The sequence below is a fragment of the Balaenoptera borealis genome, assembly GCF_965194805.1.
Source record: "Balaenoptera borealis genome assembly, chromosome: 6".
NCBI classification, from domain to species: Eukaryota; Metazoa; Chordata; class Mammalia; order Artiodactyla; family Balaenopteridae; genus Balaenoptera; species Balaenoptera borealis.
In genome coordinates this window covers 133,154,139-133,169,276 of record NC_138863.1, presented here as the reverse complement: position 1 = coordinate 133,169,276, position 15,138 = coordinate 133,154,139, and the positions used below count along the sequence as shown (strand labels likewise).

General features: G+C 58.6%; 1 protein-coding gene across 4 annotated transcripts in view; it reads left to right on the top strand.

Moving 5' to 3' along the window:
- The window catches only part of GLI2 (GLI family zinc finger 2), a 248,308-nt gene that overhangs the window by 208,984 nt on the left and 24,186 nt on the right, over positions 1–15,138 (top strand). For all 4 annotated transcript variants that reach the window (XM_082396096.1, XM_082396093.1, XM_082396095.1 and 1 more), the window contains one exon: positions 3,322–3,507. In XM_082396096.1, the coding sequence (XP_082252222.1) occupies positions 3,322–3,507 (186 nt within the window). The remainder of the gene's footprint in view (positions 1–3,321; positions 3,508–15,138) is intronic.

Genomic DNA, 15,138 nt, shown 5'->3' with positions numbered 1-15,138 from the left:
CCGCTGCCCTTCCTCCCTGCCCCCCATCAACAGTAGGTCTTTCGGGCTTCCCTGGTGGCGCAGTGGTTGAGAGTCCGCCTGCCAATGCAGGGGACACGGGTTCGAGCCCTGGTCTGGGAAGATCCCACATGCCGCAGAGCGGCTGGGCCCATGAGCCACAACTACTGAGCCTGCGCGTCTGGAGCCTGTGCTCCGCAACAAGAGAGGCCGCGATAGTGAGAGGCCCGCGCACCGCGATGAAGAGTGGCCCCCGCTTGCTGCAACTAGAGAAAGCCCTCGCACAGAAACGAAGACCCAACACAGCCATAAATAAAAAAATTTTTAAATAAATAAATAAAAAACAGTAGGTCTTTCGATAAATGAGGGGTCCAGGACAAGAGAACCAGGGGTGCATTGGTTTTTGCACTCATTAAAGAACTATTCGTAGGACTTCCCAGGTGGCACAGTGGTTAAGAATCTGCCCACTGATGCAGGGGACACGTGTTCGAGCCCTGGTTCGGGAAGATCCCACATGCCACGGAGCAACTAAGCCTATGCGCCACAACTACTGAGCCTGTGCTCTAGAGCCTGCAAGCCACAACTACTGAGCCTGCGCTCTAGAGCCCACGAGCCACAACTACTGAGCCCGCGTGCCACAACTACTGAGCCTATGCTCTAGAGCCCACGAGCGACAACTACTGAGCCCATGTGCCACAACTACTGAGGCTGCACTCTAGAGCCCGCGAGCCACAACTACTGAAGCCCACGTGCCTAGAGCCCATGCTCCACAACAAAAGAAGCCACCGCAATGAGAAGCCCGTGCACCGCAACGAAGAGTAGCCCCCGCTTGCCGCAACTAGAGAAAGCCTGCACACAGCAACGAAGACCCAACACAGCCAAAAATAATAAATAAATAAATTTATTAAAAAAAAGAACTATTCATAAACAGCCTTGGCATGCAAATTACGTAACGTAATTTGACGTCTGTTTATTCATGGACGTCTGTTTATTCATGGAGGTTCTATCTTAGGTGAGAATTACTTGGTTGCAAGATGCCAAAGTCTGCAGAAGCTGGTGTTAAGCAGAGTGGGTGTTGTATCGGGGTGTCTCAGGGACCCCCCCAGAGCAGAGAGAAGGCAGAGCTGGGCAGGTTTCTGTCTGCATCTCTGGCAGGTCAACGCATGGCCTCTAAATTGGACCCCAGCCGCAAGGCTCCAGGGTGACCACCAGTGACTTTGTGTCCCTCCTGAGAGGATGCTGAGTGGCCCAACTCAGTCAGATGGCAGCCCTGTTCAATTCGTTTGAGACAGAAAAGGGCAGTGTCACAAAGAGAAACCAGACAAGGTGAATGGCTGCAGCCGTGGGACATAAGACGGCCGGCCAGGATAGGGCCATTCGGAAATGGCCCTTCACCACTGCTCCTGGCCCTGAACTCTGCGTGGGCCCCCGAGTGGCCGCGACCAATCCGGGATGCCCCAAAGGGTGTGACACATCCACACAGAGCCCGTGTCTCCTGGGAAGTGGACCGGAGCTCCCCAGCCTCTCCTGGCGGTGCAGGCCAGGGTCCAGACGCTGCTCCTGCCTTGAAATTCACACGTGGTGCAGCGGGCGGCATGGTGCCCTCAGGAAGATACGTCCACGTCCTAAGCCCTGAACCCGAGAGCGTGGCCTCATGTGGAAAAGAGCCCTCTGCCGATGTGATTAAGTTGGGGATTCTGAGTCAAAGAGATCATCCTGGATTATCCACGTGGGCCTTAAATCCAATGACAAGTGTCCTTATAAGGGACACATAGAAAAGAAGACAACGCAAAGATGGGAGTGATGTGGCCACAAGCCAAGGAAGCTGGCAACTCCCAGAAGCTGGAAGAGGCAAGAAACAGGTTATCCCCTAAAGCCTCCGGAGTGGGTGGCCCTGCTGACACCTTGATTTTGGACTTCTGGCCTCGAGACCTGAGGGAGAATAAAAATCTGTTTTCACAGCAGTTAGCGGCAAGCAAGCCTGTACTGATTTGTTACAGCAGCCCGAGGAAACTAATACATGCGGAGGCGGGGCGGTCCTCTCAAGGCCTGGGTCAGGGCGGGCCCTGAGAGATGTCTGTAGGAGGGATGAGGAGCAGAGGCAGACTGTGTGTGTGTGTGTGTGTGTGTGTGTGTGTGTGTGTGTTGAGGACAGTGGGCACTCAAGGAAGGCTCAGGGAAGAGGCACAAGCAAGAAGGGGAAGGGGAGGGCATTTCAGGCACAGACAGGCCAGGCAGAGGCCGTGGGGCTACAGGCTAGGGCTGTCCCTAGAGGATACAGCAGCAGAGGGAGAGGAGGAGGAGGAGGAGGAAGGGGAGGATGACTGCTTCCATGGACCGGCTGCTTCCTTCTGCCCAGAGGGTGTGCATCTCCTTTGCCACCTGCCAAGACTAACAGCAGGGAGGCCAGTTCCCGGGCTCTGGGTTCAAACTCCCTGCTGTGTGGCCTTGGGCAGCATCTTTGTCTCTTTAAGTGCCAGAGTCCTCATCTGCTGAGGGAGTCCGCTCACGGTGTGATGCTAGTGAAACCAGAGAATGGATGTGATCCCCTCAGCCCTGTGACTGTACCCACCCAGCGGAACGCCCAGCACAACGTTGGCTGATGCTATCATTTTTAATAGTAATTTAACTGGTGGGTATTATTACCCCCATTTTACAGATGCAAAACTGAGCCAGCTCAGAGAGCTGGCACCTTCTTAATTTTGCACACCTGGTAAAAGCCAGGACCCCCGAGGGGTATGTTTGGTTTCCAAGCCCCTCTTTAGCTAACAGCACACCCCTGAGTGCCAAGCCCCCTCAAGATACTCTGAAGTTCATCCTCCCGGCCTCTTTGCTAAGCCCCGGCAGGGCTGACCGCCCGTCCCGGTTCTGACAGGCGAGGAGCTTTATCGGGCCAGGGCGGGCGAGCGCTCGCCTGCCATCCCGCTTTGAGTGTTGAGTGAGTCTGAGCTGGCGCCCAGCTGTCTGGCCACCCTGGCACCTCCGATTGCACCTTCTTTTTCCTTTGGAGACTATGCTGGACCACGGACCCTGGAGCTCTGGGCGTCTGTGGGGCCTGGACTGGGAGAAGGAAGCAGTTGTTTATGGCTCTGAGCAAGTGGAGGAATGTGGAGGCTGGGATCTGGCTGCCCCATCAGCAGAAGCAGCCCCACCCCAGCCGGCTGCTCAGGGCTGACCAGGGATGGCGGGGGAGGGGGGCCCAGGGACCCGGGGGGCCGGGGAGGGCTGGAGGGCCCGGAGGGGCCTCCTCGGGCCAGGTGCGTGTTTCTCTTCTTTTTGGCCAGATTCTGACAGTTTCTTCCTCTCACTCCCTCCTGCCCACAGTGGCCCACGAGCACCTAAAGGAGAGGGGGCTGTTTGGCCTCCCCCCTCCAGGCACCAACCCCTCAGACTATTACCACCAGATGACCCTCATGGCAGGCCACCCCACGCCATATGGGGACCTGCTGATGCAGAGCGGGGGTGCGGCCGGTGCCCCCCATCTCCATGACTACCTCAATCCAGTGGATGGTGAGTGCTGGGCCAGGGTGGGTGTGGGGAGCAGGACAGGGGCTGACGGTCCCCCTGAGGCCGAGGAGGGTGCTTGTTGCTCCTTTTGTGGCGGGGAGGAGCCCAATGGAGGGATCTGGGGTTTACCCCAGTCCCTGCCATGACTGCTGTCCTTGGGGGACTGTGTCTGAACAACATGCACAAATACTTAGTGAGTCATCACGGGCCAGGAAGTGTTGTAGGAATTGCAGTCACTCCAGGGAACAAAAGGGACTCATCTCTGCCTTCATGGAACTTACTTACAGCTTAGTGGGAAGAGACAAACAATTCAGGAATGGGGTAAGGAGCATTGGGTGGATGAGGGTGCCATCTTGAAAGAGGAAATCAAGAAATCCTCACTGAGAAGATGATATTCAAGCAGAGAGTTGAAAGGGATGAGCCATGCAGAAATAAGCCAAAGAGTGATACAGGCAGGAGAGACAGCAAGTGCAAAGGGCCTGAGGCCGCAGTGGGCCTGCTGGGATCAAGAAAAGCCCGAGAGGCCAGTGTACCTGGTACCCAGTGAGTGAAGTGGCAGTAGGGTAGGGCCAGAGTTCAGGGGCTGGCTGTGCCGGTCGGTCAAGGCTTGGTGAAACTTTGGCTTTCACGCAGAGTGAGATGGGGCCCGTGGAGGGGGTCGGACAGAGGAGGAATGAGACCTGACTTATTCTTAAAAGGAACTCCATCTGGCTGCTGGTCGGAGAACAGATTCAGGGGCAAGGTGGAAGCAGGTGGTCCAGCTGGCAGAGGTGGGAGAAGCGGTCACGTTTCAGATAGATTTTGAAGGAAGAGCCACAAGATTTGTTCCTGGATTGGATGTAGAGTCAGGGAGGAAGAAAGGCATTGAGGACAACACTGGGGCCTCAGGCCTGAGTAGTTGGAGGACAGAGTTGTCAGTAACTGAGCCGGGAGGCTGCAGGCCGGGCACGTTTGGGGGCAAGGCCAGTCGGGCGTTCTGGGGAGATGAGGTGCCTGGTGCCCATGAGGTACCAAGTCCCCCACCCACCCCCAGCCATCCTCACAGCTGCTTTTACAGGGGCAGCTGCACCCTAACCATGAGCCAGCCCCTGGGGTCAGATGGAGCCCCCTGTTTTGGGGGAGAAAGCTGAAGACATCTTTCCCCCTCCCCAGTCAGCGCTGCTCCACCTGCCGGCCCTGGAGCTCATCCCAGAGACCCCCAGGGATCCAGGCCAGGCAGCGGGGCTGGAAGCCAGAGCGAGGGGCCGGCAGGCGGCTCCTGCAGATTTATCCTCCTCACGCCCTTTTTCACTCCCTGGTGGCAGGGAGCAGACACAGACCTGCAGGAGACCTGCTGGGTTGCAGGCAGTCCCGTGGGGCCAGGCAGGGCTGCAAGACTCGGGGGGGCCCCTACACCCCTCAGCCACCTCCCGTCCCCCAGTCCTCCGCCCTGGGCTTCCCGTCCACACCAGCCACTGCAACTCCACCTTATCGGCCGGATCAAAGCCAAGCCCCTCACTTCCTAAGGCCTGGCTGAGATCTCACCTCCTCCAGGAAGTCCCTCTGGATGCCTCCTCCCTCCCCTCCTTTCCTTGTGACCAACCAGGGTTCTTGACCTCCTCAATCAATAGAAATTGATAAGAGGCCAGACAAGAAATTCAGGCAAGGCTTTATGGGGGCTCCTGCTGCAGCAGGGTGGGGGGAGGGCGAGAACAACTAACAAGGTTCCCTTGCTCGTTCGCTCCCCGAGGTGGGGCGAGCTGGTTCCTTATATGGGGTGAAGGTAGGGGTGGGTCCAGGGCTCCGGCTGGAGGGGTGGCTTAGGTGCTTTGCCCACCCCTTTGGTGGTGCTGCGTGCAGGGGGGCTTGTGCAGTACATGCTTTTGCTCCAGGCTCCTCAGAAGTGGCAGCTGGGTTTTTGGTCTTTCTGTATCTTGTCCATAATTTGCCCCAACTGCGCATGTACACAAGTTGTTTTTAGTCCCTTATAGATTCTCTGTATTTTGTTGCTCAAGACGATGCTTGCACAGGTGCAAGCACTGCAGCAAAGGGTCCCGGGTCCCACCTGTCTCATCGTCTCTGTGCCCTGCTCACCTCACACTTACAGGGGCCACCTCGAGCGGTCCCTAAGCCCCCCTCCCCTGCAGTGCTCCCTGCCCTCCCCCACAGGAGTGTCACTGGGGAGGAGCACGGCAGTCCGCCCAATGCCAGCTCTGGGTTTTGTCCCGTGTCACCCTCAGCCTGCCCCAAAGGGAACCCACAGCACGACCAAACGACGCCACCAGAATCTGGTCCCTGGGTCTGTCTCGCCCCCGTGTCTTCCCCAGGATGGTGTTTCGTCCAGGACGGGCACACGGTGTAGGGGTGCAGTGAGGCCTGTCGGCCCCCTGAGTGCATAAATCTACATGCTTTTCTCTCTCCTCCCCTTAACAGCCCTACAGGTGCCCCCCACAGGGAGCGGGCGGGCTCTGGGGAGGACATGTGCGCTTGCTACTCATCAGTTAGAAACCAGACAACAGCAACAATACAGGGCATAAAGTTTGCTGCCATTGCCCAAACATCAGATTCCCCAAGCGATGTCCGCCTTCCAAGGCCTTGGGCTGGGTGGCACCAGGCCAGCCGGGCAGACACGGAGAAGCCATGGCCGAGGGGTCCGGTCAGGCAGGCGTCCCCAGAGGGCGGGAGAGGCCAAGTCAGCACATGTGAGCGCCTGCTGTGTGCACATGTGAGAGCAGCCAAGTGAGGTCTGCCTGTGTGCCATGCCTTTAGGCACACCCCCCGTGTGACTCCCCTCAGCCCCCTTCCGAGGCCAGAACTACCGCCCCTGCTGTAAGGTGGGCTTCCTGGGGTTCCCAGCATCCAGGGACTTGCCCAGGCCGCAAGTCAGGGTTCCAGGCCCCGCTCCGTCTGCCACCAGCATCACGGGCTCTCCCTCATGCACACCGCCCCAGGCAGCACAGCACATCTGACGGGCCCCGTGAGCCACGGCCTCGGGGAGAGCCCAGTGGGCAGAGCAGCTGAGCTGGAGCCAGCGTGCTGCAGGGATGGGGGTGCTGCGGGCAGGTCTAGGCCACGCCTGCTTGAGCGGCGTCCTCGCTGGGACGGCTGGTGCTGCTGGGACCCGGCGGGGCCTGGACATGCCCTGCGTGCTGTGTGAGCGCGGCTCGGTGCCAGCTCTACAGTGGGTGCTCCACGCATGCTGGTCCCCATCTCTTTCCACCGGTACCCTTTCCCTCTTTCAGATCTACCTCCTCCTGCAGGGCTCTGTCTCCCGATTGTCGGCACCACCGTCCAACCCACGTTTGGGCCCCATGCCACACCTCCTCCGGGACACCTTTTCCTCACCACCAGCCCACCCCCCCCAGGCCAGCCCACCTCAGGCCTGCCCACCCCGTCCAGCCCACCCGAGACCTGCCAAGTCTGCCTTCTCAGCACCCCGGCCGGCCATCCAGTCCTGTGCCAGCTCCCAGCTCAGCCTCCCTCCGCCCCTCCCATCACCCTCGGGGTGAAACCCAGAGTCTACCACATGGCCAGCGGCCTTCCCTCCAGCCCGTCTCTCCCCACCTGCGCCTCTGCGCCCGTCCACCATCCCCGCAGGCTGGCCTCGTTCCGTCCTGCACCGGGTCCCGGGACTCAGGTCAGCCGGCACTTCTCCCAGGACACCGCCCACGTCAGCCCCCCTTGGGCTCTGCATCTCCCTCCGCCCACCTGCAGGACCCGAGGGGCCCCAGCTGTAACTGGCTGGCCCTTCTGTCTTCACAAACCCGGAGCCCCGCAGGTCCAGGAGCACCTGCCAAAGGAGCAGGGCTCTGTGTCTGTTGGGGGTGGGAGGGAGGGAGGGAGCAGCAGTCACAAAAGAGCCTGGGGTAGAAACATGGAAGAAACTGTGCGACGCCAGCAGCTGTCGGCCTGCGGGGAGCCTGCAAGGGGACAGGCAGCTTTGTTCTGGGGCGCTCAGCGTTTGGCAGTGTCTGGGCTGAGCATCTGAGACAGGGGGGTCGGGCGGTGGTGAGGAGGTGAGCTCACCAGTGGGCGTGGGAGCCGCCCTGATGAACTCAGCACACCCACCGACATCCTGTCTCCGCCTCTGTCTTGAGGGTGTGATGGGCTTCAGGTGCAGAGCGGAGCTTCACCACCTCCAGCCTTGGTCTGGACGGACACATGGGTTTCTCGGGCTGAGGTGGGGGTTGGTGGCGACCCGGGGATTTTCACAAACCCCGGTGAACATCAGGAACGGGTGGTTTCTTTTCCTTTGTTCCCCACCACTTACCTCCAAGGAAATCAGAGTGAAGTCCAGCATGAATTCCTGTATTTGTCGTTACTTAGTTATTTTCCAAACCAGTTTCAGCCAGAACTTTTGCGTCCGCTATTTAAAGTTTTAGGCATTTCTGTGCAGCTCCGATGCCTACGTGGCCCCAAGAGACTCAGGCCCAGACCTGCACCCGGCTGAGCCCAGACCTGCCTCTGTGGAGGGGGTGGGGGGTGGGGTCGTCCCTGGCCCCTCCCCTCCTGTGAACCGTGGGAACTGGGAAAGCCCACCAGCTCTGGTGTTTTCGGCTGGTCCCAGCTGCACGGGTCTGGGGAGAGGTGCTCCTGGGAAGCCTCTGTCCACCCCATGGAGGTGTGAGTGGGTCTTCCAGTCGAGCTCCTTTGTACTCAGACTCTCCCAGGGAAAGGTGTGCAGGCCTGGGGCCCGGGCAGCGGGGCTCACGGGACCACCTGGGAAAGGGCCCTGAGGCTCTGAGGACGTGTGTGCACGTGAGGAAGCTGCCCGTAAACGTGACGGGGACGTGTAAGCTCTCTGCCGGTGCAGGGGCCCTGAGAGTTTGTGCGGCGTTGGGGAGACTCCGTGTGTGTGTCTCTTCTCTCTCTCTTTTTCATGCACACACACACCCTACCTACATACCACATACACACCCACACCATAAACACGCACACACCACACACATGCACACTCACTCTCCTCATTCATTCATGAACGAGGGTATTTATTGAGCACCTACTACGTGCCAGGCATGGTGCCAGGTGCTAGCAACACAGCATGCCAAGCCCAGCTCTCGCGGTGCTCCAGGGGGGCTGCTCTGTGGAAGCTCCCTGTCGGGGCAAAGAACACCTGTCCCGAGGCCACCCCGCCTACTCAGCCTGTTTCCTCAGCACCCGCACTTCACATTCCAAGAGGAGGCAGAGCCATGGGGGAGAGAACGTCCCAGGGGCGATGAGTGTCAAGCTGGGGTGTGGAGACCAGGGGCACCCGGCTGTGAGGGGGCCTGGGGAGAGGGTGTCAGGAAGGCCACCCAGGTCCACATCCGGCAGAGCAGTGTCCCCAGCCCCACCCACTGGCAAACCACCCACAGTTTTACCTTAGCCAAGTGCCACCTACACGATAACTTATTTAGTCTTATATTTTTAACAGACTCACCTTAAAATAGAACTTTTTTTTTTTTTCTGAAGTGGGAAGCCCCATAATATCTGAGGAAGATGTCCCCGTCTGTGTCTCCGTCACGCCTAAACGATCTCCTTTGGGTCGTGTGTGTGTCCTACGCTGGGGAAGATGCCACAGCCTTAGCGGCAGGGCTGGAGCTGGAGGGGGCTCTGGTGTGTTCTTGCTGAATGGAAAAGCCAAGCCCTCCGTCCGCCGCAGAGCACAGGGCCGGGCTGTGGGCGGGACAAGGGGCATCTCCAGCAGAAGCCGCCCTCCCTCTGCCAGGAGCCTCCTGGCCTCCAGGTGGTCAGTGAAGGCCCATTGCCCCTGTTCTTTAAGGAGGCTGATTTATAGCCGGAAGAGTGAGGAGTGATGCGGCTTTGGAAGGTGATAGATAACCAGTCTGGGAATCCGAGGTTATTCTGCCTAGTGGTCCTCTGGAGAGCGGGGAGGTCACTGCTTGTCACTGGGGCCCTAAAATGGAATTTTCTCGCGTGATGCCGTTGAGTATTGGTGATTTAACAGCGGAGCCGCGGCCGCCGCCCCCCGCCCCCCGCCCCACCACACTGAGGAGCTTGAAATGTTTCCGAGTGAAATGTTGTGTGCTTACAGCCCACATTTCCTACGAGCTGTATATTTTATTGTATTGACACTCATTTCACTCGGATGTCACCTCCGTTCTTTATGCTGCCTGCGGGTCTGGGGAGGTCTCAAGAACCACTTACACTGATCACGCCACAGAGAGGCAGGGGAGCTGACGGAGGGGCTGCCAGAGGCCCCGTTCTGAGAGGGCGTCCACACCCAGCCTGCCGACAGGAGGGAGACCGGGGGCAGGGTGCTGAGGGCAGGCTCGGGCCGAGTGGTGTGTCCGGCTCATCTGGCAAGCCTGCCCAGAGTCTCGCGAGACAAGCGTTGCAAAGTCACTTTCCAGGTGAGGAACCTTGAGCCCAGAGCCCTAAGTTTCTTTGTCTCCATCGTAGACCTGGGAAATGCGCTCATAGGCCTCAGCCCCACACCTCTGGGCTCCAAAGCCTCGGTGCTTTCTACTCCCCCGCAAGAGGGGGTGTGAACAGCTAAGTGTGGTCCAGGTCAAGGTCCTCAAGCTGCATTTCCTTAGAGCGTCTCCTTAGTGAGTCCAGAAACGATCCGGGCGAGGGGCTGGGCCATGCAGGAATGCTCCCTAAGCAGTGGGGATCAGGGCTCACAAACCCTGCCACGAGGCTGTGCCCTGCTGTCCCCAGGGAAGGCGCGTCCCGGCCCCGGGCCCACAGGAGGCCCATCCGGAGCTGTGGGCGATAATGCTGCTCGGTAGCCTGTAGTGACCCTGAGGTGGGCTCTCCGGCCCCATCTTCTGGGTGAGGAAACAGCCCAGAGAGGTCCAGCGACTCGCCCAAAGACACCCAGTTAGAGCTGGCAGGCAGGGTCAGAACCTGCGTCTGCCCGGGTCCCGGGCCTGTTTCTGCATCTCCTGCCGTTTCCGACTATCCTACGGAAAGAGATTTCCCCGCCCCCACGAGCACTCTGGGATTACCTGGGGTAACCCCGCTTCGGTGGTGTCTAGTGATCCTGCCCAGAGCCACAGGTACCGCTGTCACCTCCCACCAAGATGCTGAGCTCCAGTAGACGGGGCTGAGCATCCTTGCTTGCAGCTCCCCCGGCGTCAAGGCCTGTGCCTGGCAAACAGACTGCTGCAGGAGGGCCCGATGGGTGTGTGAACTAACGTGCGAACGAGCAAAAGAAAGAACTAGCGGACAAAACAGCATCCAGGTCAGGTGGCGTCTGGCGTTTGCCCAGGTGAGGGCAGGCAGGTGGCTGGTCACCCAGCGGCTGTCGGCTCTCAGAACGGGGGCATCCACAGATGAATGGACATGACGAGTCTGCCAATCCTGGTCATAAATCACAGGAGAAGCCACGGGAAATGAGTGCCAGGCTTTTCTTTCTATTTAGTAATTTATCAAGGGAAGAGGCACATTAATAAACATATTTCCCTTGAGGGGAGGGAATAACAGAGATGAATATCACTGTCAGATTTGGCCTGTTTCCTCTTGTTAGGGGCGCACGAGAGGGTGGGAATCCAAATATTAGTAGCAAGATCTTTTTTTAAGTGTATTGCAAAGATGTGTGTGTATTTCTTACTTTGTATGATATTAGATCTACCCCCCATCTTGTATTTTCCCATTTACCACTCAGTTCATAAGTAACAGGAGTCTTTTGGAAGCTTCACTTTTATATCTCAGAGTTGCCTTTAAAGTGAGGATGAACAAGGAGTGAACCCAGTAAATAAGAAGTAAGAAGCTTGGAGGACACCCGGATAGGCGGATGAGCATTTAGGGACAGATGTCCTCCACTGTGGCTCAGTCGTCTCCTGTAGATTTGCTGCCCTTTTCTCCATTATTAGCTCTCAGCTCACCCTGCTCACCAAAGAGTCCTCCCAGCCCCTAAAGAAGCCGTATTCATTCACAGTTTCATTCTGGAAGATCTGCTGGGTTCAAGGCACTGTCCGTGGTGCTGCCCCTGTGTCCTCAGGACACACCTGCCACACCGCCCCCATTGTGCAGATGGGCAAAGAGAGGCTCAGGAGACTGAGTAATGCACCCCAGGGCAACCACTAACTGTCAGGCTGTCTGTGTGCCCCCACTGGGGTGTGTGTGTGTGTGTGTGTGCCCCTGCACCCAGGAGAGCCCTCCCCTGATACCTACCCTCCCCCCCTGAGCAGAGGCAGTGCAGTGGCGGTTCTGGCGTCCACCTGCCTGCTTTGCAATCATTCTCTACTTCCCCCAGCCACGTGGCCTTGGGCAAGCTACTTGTCTTCTCCTTTGTAAGATGAGGCTCCTAATAAATAGTTCCTTCTCTATAGGACAGTTGTGAAGATTCAACGGCTTTATACTTGAAAATGCTTAGAACAGTCCCGAGCATCCGCTGGGCGCTCAGTAATTACTGACTTTGGATGGCTGAGCGTCCACTGTCCCTTGACACACCACGCCTCTGCCCCATGCCCGGCTTTTGGCATCTCCTACTGGACTCACCACCAAGCCAGCCGGATCCCAGGACTGGGATATAACAGTGAGCGGGGGGACCGAGTCCCTAGTTCACAGAGGCGGGAGAAACAGAAGCAACCAAACATACACAAGCAGGTGCAAACTCCCCCGAGCTGCACCTATTCACAGAGAGGGGACCGTGGTGCCCTGGGAGCGGCCCAGGGGGACCTGCCCAACTCCAGGAGGTCAGCGATGGTTTCCTGGGGAAAGTGATGACCCTGCTGAGGGCAGAGCACTGCAGACAGAAGAAGCAGTATGTGCAAAGGCCCTGTACAGGGGCTGGAGGGGGGGTCAGGGGCACCCACGGAGCCACCGGGTAAGCCACGCTGAGGACTTGGGCCTGTTTCCTAATAGCAGTGGGAGCTCTGGAAAGGTTTGGGGTGGGCAAATGCAAAGACATGATCTGATTTGGCCACAGTGAGGAATGTGTATTGGACAGCAGTTAGCTAAGGGCCCCAGGATGCCCCAAGCAAGTGGGGGGCTGGGCTGGTGGAAGTGGGAGATGCGACTGTGAAGGAGGTGAGGAGGGGGAGGTGTCAGGCCAACTCCCAGGTCCCCTGTTCTGCCGCTGTATGGGTGGCGGGTGCCCGCCGAGCCCAGCCCTGCAGGAGATGGGCAGTGTGGGCTGAACTGGGGCTGCCCTTCAGACGCAGGAGGCCAGGTAGGCAGCTGGCTGTCAGGAAGTTCACTATCAGAGCCACTAAAGTGAGGATTTAAAAGCTGTTTGTGGTGAGAGCGTCTTCCTGGCCTGCCTCTCCCCATCTCTCTGAAGGTACACTCAGGACAGAGAAAAGCCACACAGCAGGGCTTCTTTGGACCTTGGTTCAAATCCTGCCCTTGAGCAAGTCGCTAACCTCCCCAAGCTTCGTTTTCTTATCTGCACAGCTGGGTTTGCATTTCGGGGGACAGTAATGGCTGTTCATTGCAACAGTGGGTCTGAATGTCACTAAGGGGTGGCTGTCGCTGGGCTATTCCGTGCACCGGAATTCAGAAGCAGGGACGTATCCAAACACCACACCAAAGGGACACACGCTGTCTCTAGTTGCTGATGGGCCAGGACACATCTCTGTGGTCCGGGATGCTTGTTCAGATGGGTGGTCGTGTCTGCAGCACAGCCCAAGCGCCGGTTGGGGAGGGGCTGCTCCGTCGGACCCTGTGAGGCAGAATGAGGTTGTGAGACATTGTGTCCCTAGGCCTGTGGGCTGGGGTCCTTCCCACCGCAAGACAAAGGTGGTGACACGGTCTGAGTGTGTCACCTGCTGGCCTGGGTGCCAGCCATGCTCCCAGGCCCCTCTGCGGGGCAGAATGAGCTGGTATTCACCAAATGGAGCACCTTCCGTGAACCCACCATAGCTCTGCTTGCTAAAAGATCTATAAGCCCCAGGCCTCAGAACCCAACAGAATCAACATACGGCCAAAAACAAAGATGTTCAAGGAAAAGAATACCCTGAGTACTCAACTTTTTCTCCCAACTGGGAGCTTTCCTACAAGCGCTTCATCCTTTCTGGTTGAAAACAAAGTCTATGATTACACGCGTGCACTTGTACAGACATACGTACAGGGTACCCACCTGGGTCTTGGACCCAGCATCCTTCATCCACAAAGGAGATGGTTAGGAAAGAAGACCCCAGAATCCCCTTCCAGCAGGAGGATTCTGGTGGCCCAGCCTTAAAGGGGCTTCCCAGATTTGCCAGCCAAGGGTGGGGCGGGGGGAGGGCTGGGCGTGGTTGCCCCCCAGGGCAGGGGCTCGGCCGAGGCTGCTCCGGTTGGTGGGGGTGGGCTTTCTAGGGGATCGGTTGGTCCTGGGAATGCGGGCCCAGAGAGTCACAGGGTATCGCTCCTGCCCTCAGTTCTCCTGCAGTGGTGGAGACAGCACACTGACTCGCAACCCCGCGGCCAGGACATCCTGCATCTCCCTGGAGGAGGGGACCTATGGGGTCTGGGCAGGGCTGAGCAGGCAGAAGGGAGGAAGGCGGGCGTCGCGAGCCCGGGACCCGCCGAGCGCGGGTGTGGGTACTGATGCACTCTTCAGCACAGGCCTGGAGGTCGGCGCTTGGGGACCCTTTACAAAGAGGAAACGGGCCCAAGGAGGGTCTGGACGGGGTCGGAACCTTGGCATGTGGATTCTTGTCCAGCGATGTTGTCAGACCATTTCTAGGCTGCTGTGTGCCCAGAGGGGAGACCAGAACCCTGGTTGGGAGAGGAAGGGCTGTCAGGAGGAGCGGTTTGGGGCCCCTGGTCCTGAGGAGCAGGGAGCCCGGTCTGGGGGCAGGCCCTTCTCCCTCCCTGCAGTTATGTGTGTATGTACGGGGAGGGGGAGAGCGTACCCACGGCCAGTCGGGTAGGGCGCCGCGCGCGTGCGTGCATGCGTGTTTAAGGCAACAGGTCCCTGAGGCCCAGGCGACTCCAGAAGGGAAGGGCCTCGGTGTCGGAGAGCCGTCCGCATGCTGCCAGGCTGCCTTTTGCCGTGGCATCCTGCATCCTGCATCCTCCCCACCCCAGACCGGCCAGGAGTCTAGGGCCTCTGCTTGGCGAATGTCCAGTCAGGGCATTTCGGGGCGATCCTGGTCGCAACGTGATCCGTGGCCCTGGAGCACGTGACTCCTTTCCCTCTCCTTCCCATGGAAGAGTCACCCGCTGGGATGCTCTACAGCAATAAAAAAGGCGCCGGTTCCTGCCACGCACAGCTGCGTGCAGAAACCTCACCGATAATGTCGGACGGAAGAAGCTGTTTGAGAAAAAGCATTGATAATTCCATTTACGTAATAGACAAGTACGCAAAACAGGCAATGCTAAGCCGAGGGTGAGAGGCCAGGATGGTGGCTGCCCCGGGGAGGGTCCAGAAGGGGCAGAGGGGCTGCTGGGCGCTGGCCGGGCCGTGCTTCGTGGCCCGCTGCTGGCTTCACGGGTGGGTTCCCTTTGTGAGAGGCCACCGAGCAGTTCACCTACGGTTTGTGACTTGGCCGCTGTGCCTCAGGCGTTGCTGGACCCGGTCTCGGCCTCTGCATGCCTAACGGGACAGGCACTAACACAGATCCTCAGCACACCAGGTGTGGACCAGGCCCATCGTACAGATGAGCAAACTGAGGCCAAGAGAGACCCGTGCCCCAGAGCCACCAGCTGGACAGGGGCAGATCCGCAGTGCCCATCAGACTGTCCCCACCCCCAGTCCCCTTCCCCCGTCGCATCACCCCC